Source organism: Erythrolamprus reginae, chromosome 5 (genome assembly GCF_031021105.1).
Source record: "Erythrolamprus reginae isolate rEryReg1 chromosome 5, rEryReg1.hap1, whole genome shotgun sequence".
Classification (NCBI taxonomy): Eukaryota; Metazoa; Chordata; class Lepidosauria; order Squamata; family Dipsadidae; genus Erythrolamprus; species Erythrolamprus reginae.
Genome location: NC_091954.1, coordinates 100,747,404 through 100,767,815, shown reverse-complemented (window position 1 = coordinate 100,767,815; position 20,412 = coordinate 100,747,404). Strand labels below are relative to the sequence as shown.

Here is a 20,412-nt window from a genome sequence, read left to right as displayed (position 1 = left end):
GGAGATGGCTGGTGAGGTCCACCACGGGAGGGAAAGTCGCACTGTCGTGGTCAGGTGCACTTTTCGTTTTGAATTGCTGAGACGAGCTTTTTGGAAGGGAAGGAGGAACCATTGGAGGGGGCGAGCGTGAATCCGAGCCCAAGGAACGATGTTGATGCAGGAAATGAACATCCCCAGTAGTTGTGACAGCTGTGCCAGGGAGGTCCTGCTGTGGTGCGAGACGGAACGAACTAACGCCTGTATCTTCTGCCTCCTCTCTGATGAGAGGAAGACGAGACCCGCTGAGGAGTCTATTATGGCGCCTAGATGAAGCAAGCGCATAGTTGGCTCTAGATGACTCTTGGCTCGGTTGATAGTGAAACCTGCCCTCTCCAGCGCATCTATTGTCCTGGCCAGGTCGTGCCTGGCTTGCTGAGGGTTTCTGGAGAGAATGATAATGTCGTCTAGGTATGCTAGAAGACGGATAGATCGAGCCCTGAGACTCGCTGTCAAAGTGTCCAAGATCTTGGTGAATGTCCTCGGGGCGGAGGACAAGCCGAAGGGCATGGCCCTGTACTGAAAGTGTTGGTTGAGAAGATAAAAGCGGAGAAACTGCCGATGTTGCGGATGAACTGGGATATGGAGGTATGCCTCCTTGAGGTCGATGGAGGTCATCCAGTCCCCTTGCCGGATAGATGCCAGTATGGAGTGCAGGGAATGCATCTTGAAGCGTTGGTACCTTATGTAAAGGTTGAGTTGCTTCAGGTTCAAAATGAGACGGCAGCCGCCGGAAGACTTGGGGACCACAAACACGATGGAGTAGAACCCTAGCCTCTGCTGATGCACCGGTACAGGTTCTATTGCTCCTATGTCTAGGAGGTGTTGGACCTCCTGCAGGATGATGACTCTCTTTTGTGGTTGTCGTAATGAGGTTTCTACAAATCTGTTGGGAGGGTGGTGGAGAAATCTTAGTTGCAGACCCTGGGCTATGGAGTCCAGAACCCAAACGTCTGTGGAGATGGACTCCCAAAAGTCGGTGAAGCACTGCAGGCGCCCACCTATGGGAGTGTCCCGGAAGGAGTCATCTCTGCTTGCGGTAACCTCCCCGGTTACCTCCTCGAAATGGTCTACGGGATTGCTGGAACTGTTGGCCCCTGTTCCCATAACCTCCTCGCTCGGTACGATAGGTGGGATTATAAGTCCCCTGTCCATATGGTCTGGAGGCCGGGGATGAAACCGAGGTGGTGTCTGAACGAAAGGACTGCCGTCGGTAATAAGGAGCTCCCCTCCTGTCCTGGCGCCTCGCAGAACGTGGTAAGACCTTCTTCTTGTCACGGTCCTCAACAAGAACCGAGTCCAGGGATTCCCCGAAGAGCTTGGAGCCCTGATACGGGGCCGCAGCAAGACGCCATTTTGACTTGGCATCTGCCTGCCACGAACGGAGCCAAAGCAGGCGTCGTGCTGAGAGGTTTGATGCCAAGGCGCGGGAGGAGAACCTTGCTGCTGCTAAGGTGGCATCCGCGGAGAATTCTGTAGTGGCAATCAATTTATTCACATCTTGGCGCAGCCTGGCGTCCTCCGGGCCTAGTCTGGTTAGCATGTCTTTTAACCAAAGAATAGAGGCCCTGTTAAAGAACGATGCGGCCGATGCCGCTCTGAGAGACCATGCTGTCAATAAATGCATTCTTCTGGTCATATTCTCCGCCTTCCGATCATCCGGCTTTAGCCCATCTGCCATGTCTGATGGTACGAGAGCATTAGACATCAAGGATGTCACCGGGGTATCCACTGTAGGATACTCGAGCAATTCCTCCACCTCGGGATCGAAAGTATAAAATTTTCTGTCCCAGGCTGACGGTCCTAGGGCTGCAGTTGGCTGTTGCCAGGGCTTCTTGATGTTTTCTGCGAATATAGGAATGGCAGGGAGGTGTTCAGACTCCCTCTGGGGCTCGTTGATGAGCCTAGCTGCTGGCAAGATGCCCACCTCCTGTGCTGCTGGCTTGGCTGAGTTGTCAGGAGTCAAGGTGGCCTTAGCCTTATTCAATAGGACTCTGAAAAGAGATTGCTTGAAAAGGCCTGCCAGTGGAGGTTGCTCAGGTAAGGTGGTCTCATCTCCTGAGAGTTCATCCTCCTGATCCATGGGCATCTCCCCCATGTCCTGCTCATCCTGGAAGGAGTCCTGCACAGATGTGGCTACCTCTGGCACAGTCCAAGGGCTCTGTCTGCTAGGCCTAGGCAGTGGTGAAGGCCTTTGTTGAGCGCCTACTGCAATGCCTTGCGAATATGCAGAGGCAATCATGTCTTGCAAGGATGGAGACATTGTTTGCCAATTGTCTGTGGGTCCTCTAAGGCCCGCTGCAGTAGGAGTAAATGTTGCAGCCTGAGTGGCTTGAGGCCTTGGTTGAATAGCCTGTCTAGTCCACTCTGTCTCCTGCCCCCCTTGTGATGGGGGGGCGCTCAAGGGGTGATCTGGTGATAATCCCCCTGTCCCAGAGAGTAGCATGCCCTCTAATGGTGCTTCAGTGACCGAGGGGCTTAGGTGCTGAGTGGGAAACATACTGGAGGGGCTAGGACCCTGCTTGGACTTACTCATTTCCAGTTGGGCCTCTAGGGCCTTGATCTTTTTCTCAGCCTCCTTGAGGGCAGTTGCTGATTGTGATGATTTTCCCTTAGATTTGCTACTGTGAGATTTCTCCTTCCCCTTACTAACTGAGGGGGCAGCCGGTTCACCGGTATTGCTCTGGGGTAACTGCGACATTTCTGAGGTAGTAATTGTTCACAATAATTGCAGTTGGAAATGGCTTCTCAATGTAAACCACGCTGTGAATGATTCAGCTTAGCGTCGCCTACTTAAGGCGTCATAGCTGTCTGGAGCCCTGATTGGTTCAGGAGGGCGTGACCTATGCCCTCGGCTCCTTGTCATGCCCTTCCAAAATGGCTGCCCGGGAGGATAGATTTTGCTTTCTCATCCAATATGGCGGCCGTGACGTAGTCTAGGGGGCGAATAATGGCGGGAAAGGACTTACAGTCCAATAATCTGCCCAGTGCTGGTTTAGGAGGTAAGAAGACTCTCCCTGCGGTCTGTACAAAACGGGCTCTCCTTGCCTGCCGCTTCCCAGCTATTTCGCTCTCCCCCGTTTCCTCGATCTTGCCATAGGGTTGCCTGGTGCTAGCCGCTTGGGCGCCGCGTTCCAAAGCCGCCTCACAGCTGATGAACCCCCCCGCGGCTGTCCGGGGCTTCCCTTGCCGCCGCGCTGCTTCCAAAGCCGCCCTGCGGCCGTTTGGAATCCCCGCGGCAATCTGAGGCTTTTCCCTTCGCCTCGCTGCTAGCCGCCGCTGTTAGAGCCGACTCCCAGCTGATTTAGCTGCTCGTGGCAAATCGGGGGTTTTTGCGGCTCCTCTCTGATGGCCGGAGCCGATCCTGGAGGTTTCTGCTCGCGCTGGGTGTCCAGGAGGGCAATTTGGACAAGGGGGTTATGATCGCGGACGTCAGGGACCCCATACCAGCGGACCCTGTCGGCAAGGCAATACTCCGGGGAGCAGAGGCCTCTCAGGGTTTAACAAGTTGGAGAACTATACCCCAGAGGGCAGAGGCTCTCTTTCCAGGAACTCTTCTTCTTCCTGTAGAAATGGAGAAAAAAGGAAAAAATTTATTAGTGTACAAACTTTATTTACAAGGAGAACAAAACTCATATGTCCCTACTCTATGAACTGAGTTTTTAAAACTGGCTAAGAGGGGGCAGTGGTGGGCGGGACATGTTAATTATGCTAATTCTAAACTCAGTTCCTACCAATAAGACTGAAGTACTACCCACGTTGGACTCTCTGAGCAGTGCAGTGGAGAAGTTAACCTTCACATAAGCCTGTTGTTAATTAATGAAAGAAATATGGGACCACAGCTTTAACCAACCGGGGAATATAGCATCGGAAGTAATTTATACTCTGCGCTGGCCTCACACACAGCCACCCAACTTATTGTTTACTCCTCTACCAAATGAAGGAGTGTAGCTGTGGGTAAGTTTGCGTTCTCTGCTTTTCTCAGTTAGGTGGGGCACTAACTAATAGGTTGGCCCATTGAGGTTTCTGCCGCACGAATCCCAGCAGCTGATTAGGTCCCACAGAGTTGGCCTTCTCCGGGTCCCGTTGACTAAACAATGTTGTCTGGCGGGACCCGGGGGAGAGCCTTCTCTGTGGCGGCCCCGGCCCTCTGGAACCAACTCCCCCCAGAGATTAGGACTGCCCAATTAGTCCCACAGAGTTGGCCTTCTCCAGGTCCCGTTGACTAAACAATGTTGTCTGGCGGGACCCAGGGGAGAGAGCCTTCTCTGTGGTGGCCCCGGCCCTCTGGAACCAACTCCCCCCCAGAGATTAGGACTACCCCACCCTCCTCGCCTTTCGTAAGTTATTAAAAACTCATATTTGCTGCCAGGCATGGGGAAACTAACACACACCCCAATTGTCAAGGCTGGTGTATGGTTTGATTGGTTGTGTGATTATTTTATTTTATTATAAGGGTTTTAAATTGTATTTTAAAATTGGATTTGTACACTGTTTATGTTGTTGTGAGCCGCTCTGAGTCTTCAGAGAGGGGCGGCATACAAATCTAATAAATTATTATCATATCCTACATTACAATGGACATTTTGTCAATAAATGGGGACTCTCTTTAGCAGTTTGGGTAGCTCATTGAAGAAGGTTGCTGCACTATTCATGATTTTTTATTATTATTATTATTATTATTATTATTATTATTATTATTATTATTATTATTTATTTATTTTATTATTTTATTATTTTTATATTAATTAATTAATTAGATTTGTATGCCAGATCCATGATCCAGACAAAACCAAACCTATAAGCGAGTGCCAGTGAGGATACATACAGTATGCTGGGTTTTGATTACTGGTTAAGAGGTAGGCAGACATGGATGGGATTATTTTGAAGAGGGTGATTTATCTTGTCTGCATTCCAGGGCAATACACATCACTAATGTCTGCTGCTTGCCAGAGAAAACAGAATTAACTGCAAGCAAAAGGCAATGTTTATATCAGTCTTACATGAAAAATAGCAAATGTAGTCATTCAAGGGGGGTTTGAGAAAAAGAGCAGGACAAATTGCAACACAGGATATAAACGAAAGCCCCGCTTCTTTTTTTATTTTGAAACTTAAAAATGACAGTTTAAAAAGTATGTAGAAATTTCTGGAGATGGTTACACAAATATCAAAGGCAACAAAAGGAATCTCACAACAGAACAGAACAAGTTCAGTGAAAACATCCACCAACACATTTTTTTATACAAAACCAACCGTTACATCCCATCATGCTGGACATTAGCTTGTCCATATCTGAATTCCTAAATTCTATTTTTTAAAAGAGCATCTACATTATAATAAAAAGTTTTTAAAATTAACACTTTAATATCATGGCGTTTACCTGAAACAAATATGAAAAAAAAACCTCAAAACACATCTGTTTTAATATTAAAATCTTCGTTAAAGTTGACATCAAAAAATGAAATATTGTATAGACTACACATGTATACAGACAGACAGACACATTTATGGGGTTGGGTGGGATAGAAGCAATTCTGTCTGTAAATGCATCAATTTTGTGCTTATAATTCTTGAATGTTAAAATTTTATTCTAGACTTGTGCGAGTCAAAGTACTCCTGGTAAGGAAACCATTTTGTACCGAGCCCATTGTAAGTTGCCTAATTTTATTTGCTGTAATGAAGAAATCTGAAAAGAAGGAAGTTGTGAAGCATTTAAGTTTATGCCAGTGTTTCCCAACCTTGGCAACTTGAAGATATTTGGACTTCAACTCCCAGAATTCCCCAGCCAGCGGATGCTGGCTGGGGACTTCTGGGAGTTGAAGTCCAAATATCTTCAAGTTGCCAAGGTTGGGAAACACTGGTTTATGCCACAAAAATAATTGCTGCCCACCTCAAAAGATTAATACTAAAGATAATTTACCAGATCTAAAGCTTAGCAGGACTAAAAAGATGTTTGGATGTACCCTGAGTATGACACAGCTTGTTAGCATTACAATGAAAGCACAAGAATCAATGAGTGCTTTTATTTGAACAATACAAAATAATTCATACTATTCAAATAAACAAATTTCCCCCCATGCACTGAAGTTCAATAAATGCCATAGTGGCAAAAAGAATAATCTGGACTTCTGAGGATTTAACGAGGACATGTGTCACCCCACTGATTGCCAGTCTGACTATGTGGGTGCTCCTTTTCTCCTTCATTTCTCCTCCTGATTCATATCATAGAATGCTAAACATGTAATATCAATTTGAATGGAGCTGGAAGGCACCTTGGAGGTCTTCTAGTCCAGTGTTTCCCAACCTTGACAACTTGAAGATATTTGGACTTCAACTCCCAGAATTCCCCAGCCAGCGAATGCTGGCTGGGGAATTCTGGGAATTGAAGTCCAGATATCTTCAAGTTGCCAAGGTTGGGAAACACTGTTCTAGTCTAATCTCCTGCTCAAACAGGGTGCATGCCTACTATCACGTATGTGTGAATGTCCAAACCCATAATTCACTGCCTGTGTAGGGTGAAAACAGCTTCCTCTGCTCCCCATAGGCCCTCTGCAGGCCAGAAATGGTCTGTTTCCCAACCTGGTGGGTCCTGTAGGCTCATGTTTTGCCCTCCCCAGGCTCCAAAGGCTTCCCTGGAACTGGGGGACGGTAAAAATGCTCTCCCCCGTCCCGTCCCCCCCCTGGAGTCTCTCTGGAAGCCAAAAATGCCCTCCCAGAGCCTTTGTGCAAGCCAAAAATCAGCTGGCTGGCACATACATGCAGGTTGGAGCTGAGCTAGGGCAACAGATCACATGCCAGCAAGTATGGCTCCATGCGCCACCTGTGGCACCCATTCCATAGGTTCGCCATCACTGCTCTATACCATTTCAGACAGGTGGCTGTCCAGTCTTTTCTTTAAAACCTCCAGTGATGAAGCACCTACAACATCTGGAGGCAAGCGGTTCCCCACTGGTTAATTGTTCTCACTGTTAGATGTGGTTTCTTCTTAATTCTCTCCTTTATACTGTTTTTTGTCTTGCCTTCTGGTCCTTTGGAAAATAAGTTGACTTCCTCTTCCTTCTGGAAGCCCCTCAAATATTGGAACACTGCTATCATGTCAGCCCTAGTCCATTCTTCATATGTTTTTGTCTCCAGGCCCTTAATCATCTTAGTTGCTCTTCTTTGCACCTTTTTTGTTTTATACACAGTACACCAGCTTGCTAAAAGCATTGTGAAAGTAAATTATGGTCTCCATTAATATGAAATAGCCACATGAGATCTAATTTTGGGACTCAACAACTGATTTTTTTTTCTTAAATTAGCTTTATACTACAGAGTAATCAAAAAGCTGAGGAAGGCACTCATTTATATAGCATAAGTTATCAAAGGATTTCACTATAAATTGAAAGCAATGAAGCAAATGTGCTTAATTTAAAAAAAATCTTTTTTTAACCGTTAATGTCATTGCATCTACTATTCATGGTTCTATTATTGACACTGGAAATGCTGTACCACTTTCCTATAGTCTGCAGAATGAAGGCTTCATTCATAATTCTTAAGGGAAACAGATAATTAGTATACATAAGATGTTTCGAAGTCCCAAACGTTGCAAGAGAGTAATTATAGATTTAATCAGAAGCACATCCCACCAAATTCAATGGGGTCTCAATAACAAAGTCAATTCACAGTAAATTCAGAACGTTTGCAAAATGAGAGCAGCTTTTTAAACTATCTGTATGAATGCTCCTATCTTGTATGGACATAACATTTAATACATTCAGTGTGGGGATACTTAATTTGCAATTTGTTTTTAATTGGAAGTGTTTTCAAAATTAATTTGGTAGCTTAATTTGGACAATGCAGTAAGTAAAAATAAGTAAAGATGGAGGGAGAAAAAAATGATGCAGTCTTACTATCTCTAAACCTAATTGTCAGAAAACCAGACTTTATATACAATTTGCTAAACAACACTTAATGCAACAGCAAATCTATAAAACACAAGCTAACTTTACATGTAAAGCAGAACATCTGGCAAAATCTTTTATTTCATATTAAATAACTTCTGGACAGAACAATTACCGTGTCTTAGTCTTCAATTTTGGTGTAATTGTTACTTGTTCTTTTGTTTCCTTTTATATCAATGAAAAAGTATTCCGCTTATAGCAAGTTAATGATATGCTATGATAAAGTTCACACCAGATGACAAATGCTTTGGATCCATTGCTTCCCAACAGAAACATTTTTTCACCCATGCAGGCAAAACATTTATAAAAAAGATGGCACAGTTTTACGCATAGGGAATCAGACACATTCTTCGGCAGACATCAGGAGGGGATTGATATATTCGAATCCTTCAAACTCGGACTGATCAATCTTCTTCACAATATCTCTGAAAATATAAGCAACAATACCACAATTAAATTTCTATTCCAAAATTAAAGTACAGGTAGTCCTCATCTTAAGACTGGTTTGCACAGTGATTTTCAACCTTTTTTGAGCCGCGGCCCATTTTTTACATTTACAAAACCATGGGGCACATTGAGCGGGGTGGTGGTGGTAAAAAAAGTTTGGACAAAAAAATTGTCTCTCTTCCTCCCTTTCGCTCTATTTCTCTCTCCCTCCCTCTTTCTCTCCCTTTCTTTTTTCTCTCTCTCCATCTCTTTCTTTCTCTCTTCCTTCCTTCCTCTTTTTTGCTCTTTCTCTCCCTCCCTCCCTTCCTGTCTTTCTCTCTCCCACCTTCCCTCCCTCTCTTTCTCTTTCTTTCTTTCTCTCTCTTTCTCTCTCTTTCTCTTGTTCTCTCTTGCTCTCTCTCATTCTCTTTCTTTTTCCCTTTCTTGCTTTCTTTCTCTTTTTTCTTTTTCTCTCTCTCTCTCTTGCTTTCTCTCTCTCTCTCTTGCTTTCTCTCTCTCTTTTGCTTTCTCTCTCTCTCTTGCTTTCTCTCTCTCTTTTTCTCTCTCTCGTTTTCTTTCTCTCTCTGAGCTTCGCGACACACCTGACCATGTCTCACGGCATACTAGTGTGCCGCGGCACACTGGTTGAAAAACACTGGCTTAGCAAATGAAGTAGTCTCCAGGACTACTTATGATTGAGATGTGATGTTCCAAAGGCCATTCCCCCATAGTCACATGACTACATTTTAAGTGCTCTGTAACTGGGCCCCATTTAGAGCCAGTTGCTTTGTCTTGGACTCATGTGACTGTGATTTAAGACTTTTTTTAACCATAAACTGGCATTTACTTCCTGTTTCCAGCAAAGTCTACCCATTGCAGACAATGGATTCACATAACAATCATGACCATTCTGTAAGAAAAGCATATTACAATTTAAAAGGTTTCACATAAAACCGAAAAATATCCATTGGTATTAACTGCCGTAGAATGACATAAGAGAAAGAGCTGTCTACAAAGACAGTTCAAGGTGTGTGTGTTATATGTGTACATGTCTCTATGTCTCTTTCTTTTTCTATCTACAGTGTTCCCTAGACTTTCGTGGGGGATGCGTTCCGAGACCACCCGCGAAAGTCGAATTTCCGCGAAGTAGAGATGCGGCAGTAAATACACTATTTTTGGCTATGGACACAAGCCTTCTCTTAACACTTTAAACCCCTAAATTACAATTTCCCATTCCCTTAGCAACCATTTAGATTATTACTCACCATGTTTATTTATTAAAGTTTATTAAAAAAAATATTTATTAAAGGCGGACGAAAGTTTGGCGATGACATATGACATCATAGGCCGGGAAAAACCATGGTATAGGGGGGAAAACAGCGAAGTATTTTTTTTTAATTAATATTTTTTAAAAACTGTGGTATAGACTTTCCGCAAAGTTTGAACCCGCGAAAATTGAGGGAACACTGTATTATTTCTACTTGTATTTTGTTGTTGTTGTTGTTTCCTTTCATTTGTCTGACCCAAGACACTGTACAATACAATATTAATATGCAACATAAGTTAAAAGATCATGTACTGTCTTTTTTAAATGTTTATACATTTAATAAACTTTTTTCCAAAACAAAACAATCATGACCATCCTTTGCAAATTTTGCTTTACAATTGCTGCATTCACTTAGCAATTGTCATAAAAAGGTAGTAAAATCAGTCAAGGCCACATGGTGACTCATTTAACAACCAGCACAACTTAACAATTGTGGTTCTGGGCTCAATTATGGTAATTAAGTCAAGGATCTTAAATGCCTAACATACGCAGTCCTCAGGTACTCTTCTCTCCATGAATCATAAATAATGAACTCTAGAGGAAGTAAAAGCTTGCTCATTGTATACAGGGATGGACTCAGATAGAAAAATCCATGAATGGACAGGTGTGGCTGAACTTTTCATCATTCTGCAGCACTCTTCCTAAACATGTGCCTGCAGAAATACAAACTGTAGCTGTTTTGTTTTTAACTGAGATTCACTTCCATCCTGTTGGTGTGGATCTTAATAATCTCAAGTGCAGGAGGACTGGCAGAATCCGATGGAGGAGTTAAAGAGGCATCAGTTTAGAATCATTATGTAGTCACAAGTGAACTTTTATTTATGACCCATATCTAGTTCTAATCAGGTTTTAACTGTTAGTCTGAGAAGATTCTTGTACATCAATCTGTAACATCTTCAGCCAGAATCACAAAGTAAACATGGAAACATAGAAGATTGATGGCAGAAAAAGACCTCATGGTCCATCTACTCTGCCCTTATACTATTTCCTGTATTTTATCTTAGGATGGATATATGTTTATCTCAGGCATGTTTAAATTCAGTTACTGTGAATTTACCAACCACGTCTGCTGGAAGTTTGTTCCAACCATCTACTACTCTTTCAGTAAAATAATATTTTCTCAGTAACTTGGTAATCATCAACTCAAAGATTTCATGAAGTGATGTCAGATAATTTTGGACTGCATGTGTTAGCCTCTTATACTGAATTATCAGTACAGGACCAAAACATTAGATTGGCCCCACTGACCTTCAATTGCAGAAGTTAATGTAATTAGATTTTTATTCTCAAATTTGCTGCCAGCCTTTCTGTTCATTACATTAAGAAAATCATTTCTGAGGGAGAATCCAAGTCCATATTCAATCAGGCCATGGATCTATCAAATTAAATATCCTGCTTCTAAGTGGTCAATCATATCAAGAACATGAGGATACAACTTCAAATGGACAGGAGGGAAGTTCAAAAGTAATGTTAGAAAGTATAAGTTCATAGAGAGTAGTGGAAGTTTGAAACCAACTTCCAGCAGAGATAATGAGTCAATCATCAGTAACCTATTGCTCAGGGTAAAACTACATGTCCATCATTCGACAAAAATACATAAAATTAGTAAAATATAAAAATAATTATTAAAAATAATGAAGAACAAAAGAACTAAAAACCAGATGAACTCAAAAGGCAGACTACATGGACCACTAAGTCTTTTTCTTTTATGAATTTTCTATGTTTCTGTATCATTCAAGAAAACTATAAACCAAGATATTTGCCTCTACATTAAGCAACCGACATTCAAACATGAGCATGAAGGTTATACACAGCTCTCTTACACCCCACAGAACATGGTTTCATGACAACTGCAAGGTTTACAAGAGTATTTTTTCTGATATTATTAACTTCTGAACTCATTTACTTACTCATCGTCAGGTGTCAGTTGTACAGGTTCATTGGTAAACTGAGAATCAAAGTTGTCCAGACCAAATTCTCCAGAAATATTTGGTTTAAATGGAGGAACAACCTGTTTTTGTTCCATCTATGAATCAAGAATTCAACATTAAATAGCTTTTTATAAATAATGGGTAATATTTCCAAGATCTGATCTTTAATTTTACAGTTTCCTCAACTGCCTCACAAATTTAACTCAGATTCTTACTTAGTATATTATTACAAAATCTCTGGTTTGGACACTTTTTAATCTGGTGGTGCTTTTGAATTATACAAATAAGCAATACACTGCTGAATACATAAGTCTTATTTTAGAAAAATAGAAATTCCAAAAGGAAGAATATTTTCCAACATTTTCAGAAACACAAGACTTTTCAGAGAAATAGAAATAATTAAGAAAAAACTTTACAAATCTAAACTTGCCCTGATATTTGAGAAACATAAAATATATAATGTAAATTTTGTTTTTCATATGGTTGGTATATTAAAATGTTTTCAGTTTTGGTTGGCAAGTAGTTATATTGCAAAATATCTAATTTAGTAAGATTTCAAACACGTGAAAATGTGATGTAATAGCTAAAATAAAATAGGATCTGATGTAAGATCCTATTTTTTATCTTTTAATGTGGAGCCTTTTTAGCTTGTTTGGGCAGCAGTACTGGACTCATTTATGGATTTTAAAAAATTATTTACATTCCCAAGAAACCCTTCAGCTTCCAACTTTCATTCCTTCCTTCTCTTTCCTCTTAAACAAGAAGGACAAATTATTCTTTATTTCTAATTTAAGCTCTAAAAAGTATTGCTGCCTAACCAACTGAACACTCAGCTAAGTAGGAGAGATCTAGCAACCCTTTGAAATGTAAACTGGAAAGCCACAAGCAAAGAAAGTCTGGTATTCGCCTTTCTTCATTATAGAAAGGATCGTGCTTCTGATAGCAGAAGATTCCTCTGGCTTTTTCTTTCTTTCTTTCTTCATTTCTTCATTCATTCATTCATTCATTCATTCATTTATTGGATTTGTATGCTGCCCCTCTCCGGAGACTCGGGGCAGCTAACAGCAATAATAAAACAGCATATAATAATAATCCAATACTAAAAACAGTTAAAAACCCATTATTATAAAAACCAAACATACATACATACATACATACCATGCATAAAATTGTAAAGGCCTAGGGGGGAAGAGTATCTCAATTCCCCCATGCCTGACGGCAGAGGTGGGTTTTAAGGAGCTTATGAAAGGCAAGGAGGGTGGGGGCAATTCTAATCTCTGGGGGGAGTTGGTTCCAGAGGGTCGGGGCCGCCACAGAGAAGGCTCTTCCCCTGGGTCCCGCCAAGCGAAATTGTTTAGTTGACAGGACCCGGAGAAGGCCCACTCTGTGGGACCTAACTGGTCGCTGGGATTCGTGCGGCAGAAGGCGATCCCTGAGATAATCTGATCCGGTGCTATGAAGAGCTTTATAGGTCATAACCAACACTTTGAATTGTGACCGGAAACTGATCGGCAACCAATGCAGACTGCGGAGTGTTGGTGTAACATGGGCATATTTGGGAAAGCCCATGATTGCTCTCGCAGCTATTCTGCACGATCTGAAGTTTCTGAACACTTTTCAAAGGCAGCCCCATGTAGAGAGCGTTACAGTAGTCAACCCTCGAGGTGATGAGGGCATGAGTGACTGTGAGCAGTGACTCCCGGTCCAAATAGGGTCGCAACTGTTGCACCATGCAAACCTGGGCGAACGCCCCCCTCGCCACAGCTGAAAGATGTTTTTCTAATGTGAGCTGTGGATTGAGGAGGACGCCCAAGTTGCGAACCCTCTCTGAGGGGGTCAATGATTCTCCCCCCAGGGTAATGGACAGACAGATGGAAATGTCCTTGGGAGGCAAGACCCACAGCCACTCCGTCTTGTCTGGGTTGAGTTTGACTTTGTTGATACCCATCCAGGCCCCAACAGCCTCCAGGCACCGGCACATCACTTCCACTGCTTCGTTGACTGGACATGGGGTGGAGATGTATAACTGGGTTCTCATGACAAGAATTATATAGTGCACAGATTTCAGAAATGATTTTGTGAAGCTAAGTGCTGTTAATCTTTTGCCATAGTTACCTGTGTTTAAAAAGGACAGTGTTTCTCAATTCTTTTAAAAATCTAAGACACCTCACATACCAAATTCCTCCCTCTGAATTTGTTACCACCTCAGATTCTTACATAAAAGATTTGCATGAATCTTACTGAGTTCTACAAAATCTGCCGGGAAATCTGAAAGCGTTTAACAACTTTGTCCTATCAGTATTAGAAACTGACTGATTGAATCAGACTACGAAGATACACAAGTGGTGCCTGAAGCTTTTAAAGTATTTAGAGAGACACTTACCATATCCCAATCAACATTCCGAAAAAACGGATGTCCTTGAATGTCTGCAAAACCTGTTTGAGGATGGCATCCTAAACGTTCTTTTGGATCCTACGAATGAAAAAAAATAAGCATATATTTGAATAATAAAAGGTACATGAATACTTTTGAAGTAGATACATAGGATACCTGCACAACTACTATGACTGTATCTATTTAACTTCTAGCAAATCTGTGGCATCGCATTCTTTCACACAGACAATGCCTTGAATGACAAGTTTATTTTTCACCATTTTTATGCCAAAGCATGACAGCTGGAACATCTGTATTGTTTAAATGCAGATTAAAGTTACGTCTCAATTATAAGCCTGTAAAAGTAAAGGTAAATTCATTTAGTTTACAGCTGCTGCCCCATGCCATCTTTATACTTGTATTTTAGCTAATGTTCCTTTTAAAACAATTTGAATTACAATTCCTGCAAAGGGGAGATCTTGTATAGCTTTTCGTAATCACTTTATAATTAGTGATATAAATGATAGATGTCTGGGGTTTTTTTTAGCCTGAGTCTTCTTTTAAAATTGTTCACCTTTAATGCTAAACCAACAATTAATTACTACTTTATGTAGAAATGTATCTATTTAGGAAATGGTACAAGTAGCCAGAGACCTTGAATCTCAATCCTGTAAGTCTATCTGTCTGTGTACCTATGCACACTGAGAGCATATGCACCAATTCCCTGTGTGTCCAATCACACTTGGCCAATAAAGAATTCTGTTCTATTCTGTTCTATTCTATTCTGTTCTATTCTATACACTGGCTGTTCCTACTTGAATTCCTCTCTAAAATACGGCGTTTCTCCTGCACTGAGAAATAGGAAATACTATCAAAATGATTGTGGATGCCTCTCTAACAGATTCCTTGCCTAGATAAATAATTAAAAACTAAGATCAAAAACAAATTTCTTCCATTGTCACAGCATGTAGAAGAGGCAAGCTTTCATTGGAACTCTTCTACCTGACACTATTAAACACAAATCACAAATACATAATCACAAATCACATAGTTATTTGAATCAAACCAGAGAATATTTAAAGATATCTATAACAACTCTCTCTATAAAAAAAACACATCTAATGATATATAGAAAAAAAAAAGATTTATAAAAAATTTAATTATGAGTTAAATCAAAATAAGTGAAATATCTATTATAACTCGCTCTATGAAAGCACATCTAGTCATATATTAAAAAGTATATGAAACTTAATTACAGGTTAGATCAAAATAATATATATAAGAGGCCAGCTTTCATTGGAACCTACCTGACACTATTAAACACAAATCACAAATATATACATACACACACACACACACACACACACATATACATACATACATACATACATACATACATACATACATACATACATACATACATACAAATATATATATATTTGTGATTTGTGTTTAATAGTGTCAGGTAGAAGGGTTTCAATCAAAGCTTGCCTCTTATATATATTATTTTGATCTAACCTATAATTACGTTTCATATACTTTTTAATATATGACTAGATGTGCTTTCATAGAGCGAGTTATAATAGATATTTCACTTATTTTGATTTAACTCATAATTAATTTTTTTATAAATCTTTTTTTCTATATATCATTAGATGTGGGGGTTTTTATAGAGAGTTGTTATAGATTAAATATTCTCTGGTTTGATTTAAATAACAATGTTATTCTCTTTCTTTTTCTGTACAATGAAGACTTTTCTACCCTGAGCGGAGCATTGGTAGCTCCTTTCTATGTTTTATGTTATGCTTGTAATGTTTGTCTTTGAAAATTAATAAAAATTTAAAAAATAAAAAAATAAACACAAATCACTGACACAAGGTCAAGCATCAAACTAAGCAGCCAGAAGGAATATTAAAAGTAAAGTCTTAAGTATGTTTGCATTAGGAAGAGATTCCACTAGTGAGTTTTGCCTGCAAATAAACCAGACTAAAATAAAATGAAAACTCTGGGAAAATAGTTTTAAGCTGATCTCATAAACGAACTGGCTTTGATCGTTCATTCTAAAGACTTCTTTCTCAACTTTGTGACTGCAAAATGTATATTTAACATCAGAATCTTCAAACTATGTATGGCACAAACTCTTACCTTGTTTAAAAAGCTTTTTAGGACACTTGCTGCTTTCACAGAAAGGGACCGTGGGATACGGATTTGCTTCTCCAGAATAACTAGAAGAAATAATTAGGGACACTGAAATTTCATAAATTAGCAATCTCAACATATGTCCGAGGACTGGAATTAAAGTCCCCTTCAAACTGAGTGTAATTTCTGGCGACAACATGAACACAACTCGTAGGGATTTTTCGGCAATAATATGAAAGGGGGTTTCCACTGCCTTCTTGAAAAAAGAACAATAGTGTAATCTTTCCTATTTGTTCTAAATGAGATATTATTTAAATGCCACACTTTTTATTAATTATTAATTAATTACTATATGCTTTATGTCGAACGCTGTTTTTTTCCTAGCGAAAAATTTACTTACATCTCCTGTAGTGTTTTAATGATGTAATTAAACACATATTTATTATTATTACTATTTATTAGACTTGTATGCCACCCTTCTCCGAAGACTCGGGGCGGCTCACAGGGTACAATATAAAACAATGTTTACACAAATCAAATTAATTAAAACTACAGGCTAAGATCCCACTATATTAAAAACAGTCAACCAACTCAGTTACAACCACACATCACATTTGGTAGTCAGGGGGGCTTGATCTAATTGCACGATGCCTGGCGACATAAATGAGTCTTAAGACTCTTGCGAAAGGGGAGGAGGGTGGGGGCAGTGCAAATCTCTGGAGGGAGCTGATTCCAGAGGGACGGGGCTGCCACAAAGAAGGCTCTTCCCCTAGGCCCCACCAGGCGACATTTGTCTGGTCGACGGGACCTGGAGAAGGCCAACTCTGTGGGACCTAACCGGCTGCTGGGATTTATGCGGCAAAAGACAATCCCGCAAGTAATCTGGTCCGATGCCAGCAAACATGAATGGCAATGGGAATCCAAAGGCAAGCTCTGCTACATTCTTTTAGTTTTAGCATGGAAGTGATTTTTCTTCGTTGACTACTAGCCATTTAGACGTAACTAACCTTGGAAGAGGTAATCCTCTGTATTTTGATCTGGATTATCAGAACTTCCAACAATATCGAACGGAGATCGTCCGGCCATCATTTCAAACATCAGGACACCTAAAGCCCACCAGTCCACACTAAATCCTAAGAATTAGAGGAAGACAATATAACACATTAAATAATCAAATCAATCTGTTTACTTTAAAAAATATGATAATGTGATAAATGTAGCTAAATTAAGATCTTGAACCCGATTGTAAGGATTTTGAAGTAACATACATGCTAAAGAATTCCAAAGTTTTCTAAACTCATATACCCGTTTTCTGGATCTCTCAAAAATTCTGAGAAATGTTAATTCTAGATATTCCCCACACACAGAAACATAACATGTAAACTATATGGGCTAGTGTTTTAGTCCAACATTCTTGTGAACAAAGCTAGACACCAATTTCAAAAAAGCATATTTTTAAATGGATGGTGTGTTATTTTTCTTACCTATCCATCTGAAAAAATAGAATATAGCAAAATATTTATTTTGACAACTAAACCTACATGTTACTTCCTGAAAGATAAATGGTCTTATATAACATGTTAAACTTAGATTAACAAATGCAACAGGTGGGTTCATATGATTTCCCCGAATAAGCCATATTATGACTTAATCTGTTGTCTAGTTAGACAATGATTAAGTGACAGTAAAACAATGGCTGGATTTCACCAATAAACTGAATCTGACTTCTGACTTTATTTTAACCTAGTTTAACATGCACTGTATTGATTCACATATATGTCTTTATTCCTAAACTAAGTTTAGTTGAATTAAGTAAAAGGCTGAATATGCTTCTCTTTGCCTAATGTAATAAAGTTTTAGAGCATAAAGGCTTATAATGATGATAAAAAAGTATGCGAACTCTTTAGAATTATCCATAACCCTATATGTTAGTTAGTTAGTTAGTTAGTTAGTTAGTTAGTTAGTTAGTTAGTTAGTTTGTTTGTTTATTTATTTATTTATTTATTTGTTGATTGATTGATTGATTGATTGGATTTGTATGCCGCCCCTCTCCAGAGACTCGGGGCGGCTAACAGCAACAATAAAACAGTGTACAATAGTAATTCAATACTAAAAACGATTAAAAACCCATTAATATAAAAACCAAAAATACATACATACATACCATGCATAGAATTGTAAAGGCCTAGGGGGAAAGAGGATCTCAATTCCCCCATGCCTGACGGCAGAGGTGGGTTTTAAGTAGCTTACGAAAGGCAAGGAGGGTGGGGGCAATTCTAATCTTTGGGGGGAGTTGGTTCCAGAGGGCTGGGGCCACCACAGAGAAGGCTCTTCCCCTGGGTCCCGCCAAACGACATTGTTTAGTTGACGGGACCCGGAGAAGATCCACTCTGTGGGACCTAACTGGTCGCTGGGATTCGTGCAGCAGAAGGCGGTCCCTAAGATAATCTGGTCCGGTGCCATGAAGGGCTTTATAGGTTATAACCAACACTTTGAATTGTGACTGGAAACTGATCGGCAACCAATGCAGATTGCGGAGTGTTGGTGTAACATGGGCATATTTGGGAAAGCCCATGATTGCTCTTGCAGCTGCATTCTGCAGGATCTGAAGTTTCTGAATATTTTTCAAAGGTAGCCCCATGTAGAGAGTGTTACAGTAGTCGAGCCTCGAGGTGATGAGGGCATGAGTGACTGTGAGCAGTGACTCCCAGTCCAAGTAGGGTCGCAACTGGTGCACAAGGCGAACCTGGGCGAACGTCCCCCTCACCACAGCTGACCAAATTATTCTGACCAAAGCTTCATTTAAGGTCCATTAACAGATAAAGAGATTCTGGTTCAAGAGACAATATGTGAAGCAGTTCTGTGTCCTGACTTTACAGAACACAGTCAACTTTCATTTCCTTTATGAAATGATCCACCTTTATTTAAGTTTCAGCTCACAGGTTTATATGGCAATCTCCTATTAAATATAGCGGCACAATTGAGAATGCATTGTTGCCTAAATAACCAGGAGCTACCTCAATCTGGAGGCAGCGAAGCAATCCCAAATCACAATGCTGTATATTTCTCATATGTACACTATTTATTTATTTATTTATTTATTTATTTATTTATTTACTTACTTACTTACTTACTTACTTAATTACTTACTTACTTACCTACCTACCTACCTACCTACCTACCTACTTACTTTTTCAATTTTTATGCCGCCCTTCTCCTTAGACTCAGGGCGGCTTACAACATGTTAGCAATAGCACTTTTTAACAGAGCCAGTGTATTGCCCACAACAATCCGGGTCCTCATTTTACCCACCTCGGAAGGATGGAAGGCTGAGTCAACCTTGAGCCAGTGATGAGATTTGAACCGCTGACCTTCAGATCTACAGTCAGCTTCAGTGGCCTGCAGTACAGCACTCTACCTGCTGCGCCACCCCGGCTCTATCCTATGTACAGGTAGTCCTGAGGTTAGGAATGAAATGGAGCCTGTCCATTCCATTCGTGACCCGAATATTCATGTAAATGAATCCTCGTACCTTTAATGGGATCACTTCCTTCTTTCGCCCATGCATTTCCTAACAGAATTGAGGCTTGTTCAGTGTACATGAGGTATTTCAGGGTGAGGAAGGCCTACTCATGGAACAGGCCACCTGCCTAAGACCACCCAAGGCCTTCCCCCACCGCCAGATCCAGCCCCCGGAAGCTCCATTTCGGGGAATTAGCTACAGACCAGAATTTGGCAGAATCCATTGAAATCATCTTACCCGGGTATTATAAGGAAAAAAAATATTGCTTTGAGCTCCTAGTATAAACATGAGTTATTATTGTAATTGATAACTAAAAGCAGGATCGAAACATATTTTTCTGAAAAGTATATTTCATTTTTTGACGGCAAGATTAAAATTCAGAGATAGAGTGAGTGGCATTGACTAATCAAGGAAAGTGCAATATTTGCTTGGTTGAAGTTTCACTTGTTTTAAGATAGTAACTGCACATTTTACAAAGAAGTAAAAGTTACCATAATCTTCTCCGCGTAAAATTTCAGGAGCAATATAATTAGGAGTGCCACAGAAAGTGCTGGTAGTGTCGCCAGGTCTTAATCCTTCCTTTTAAAATAAAGACAAGGAAAAAGTATCTTACACAGTTCAAATACATATTTTGCTTCCAATTCATCTTAGAAACATAGAAACATAGAAGACTGACGGCAGAAAAAGACCCCATGGTCCATCTAGTCTGCCCT

At 40.5% G+C, this 20,412-nt stretch overlaps 1 protein-coding gene across 1 annotated transcript in view; it reads right to left on the bottom strand.

Moving 5' to 3' along the window:
* Nucleotides 1-7,624: 7,624 nt before the first annotated feature.
* The window catches only part of PRKCI (protein kinase C iota), a 68,732-nt gene continuing 55,944 nt past the window's right edge, over nucleotides 7,625-20,412 (bottom strand). The window contains exons 13-18 of the mRNA XM_070753621.1: nucleotides 20,191-20,278; nucleotides 17,184-17,309; nucleotides 16,183-16,262; nucleotides 14,047-14,136; nucleotides 11,643-11,758; nucleotides 7,625-8,404 (exon numbers count right to left, since the gene is read on the bottom strand). Of these exons, the coding sequence (XP_070609722.1) occupies nucleotides 8,317-8,404; nucleotides 11,643-11,758; nucleotides 14,047-14,136; nucleotides 16,183-16,262; nucleotides 17,184-17,309; nucleotides 20,191-20,278 (588 nt within the window). The 3' untranslated portion in view covers nucleotides 7,625-8,316. The remainder of the gene's footprint in view (nucleotides 8,405-11,642; nucleotides 11,759-14,046; nucleotides 14,137-16,182; nucleotides 16,263-17,183; nucleotides 17,310-20,190; nucleotides 20,279-20,412) is intronic.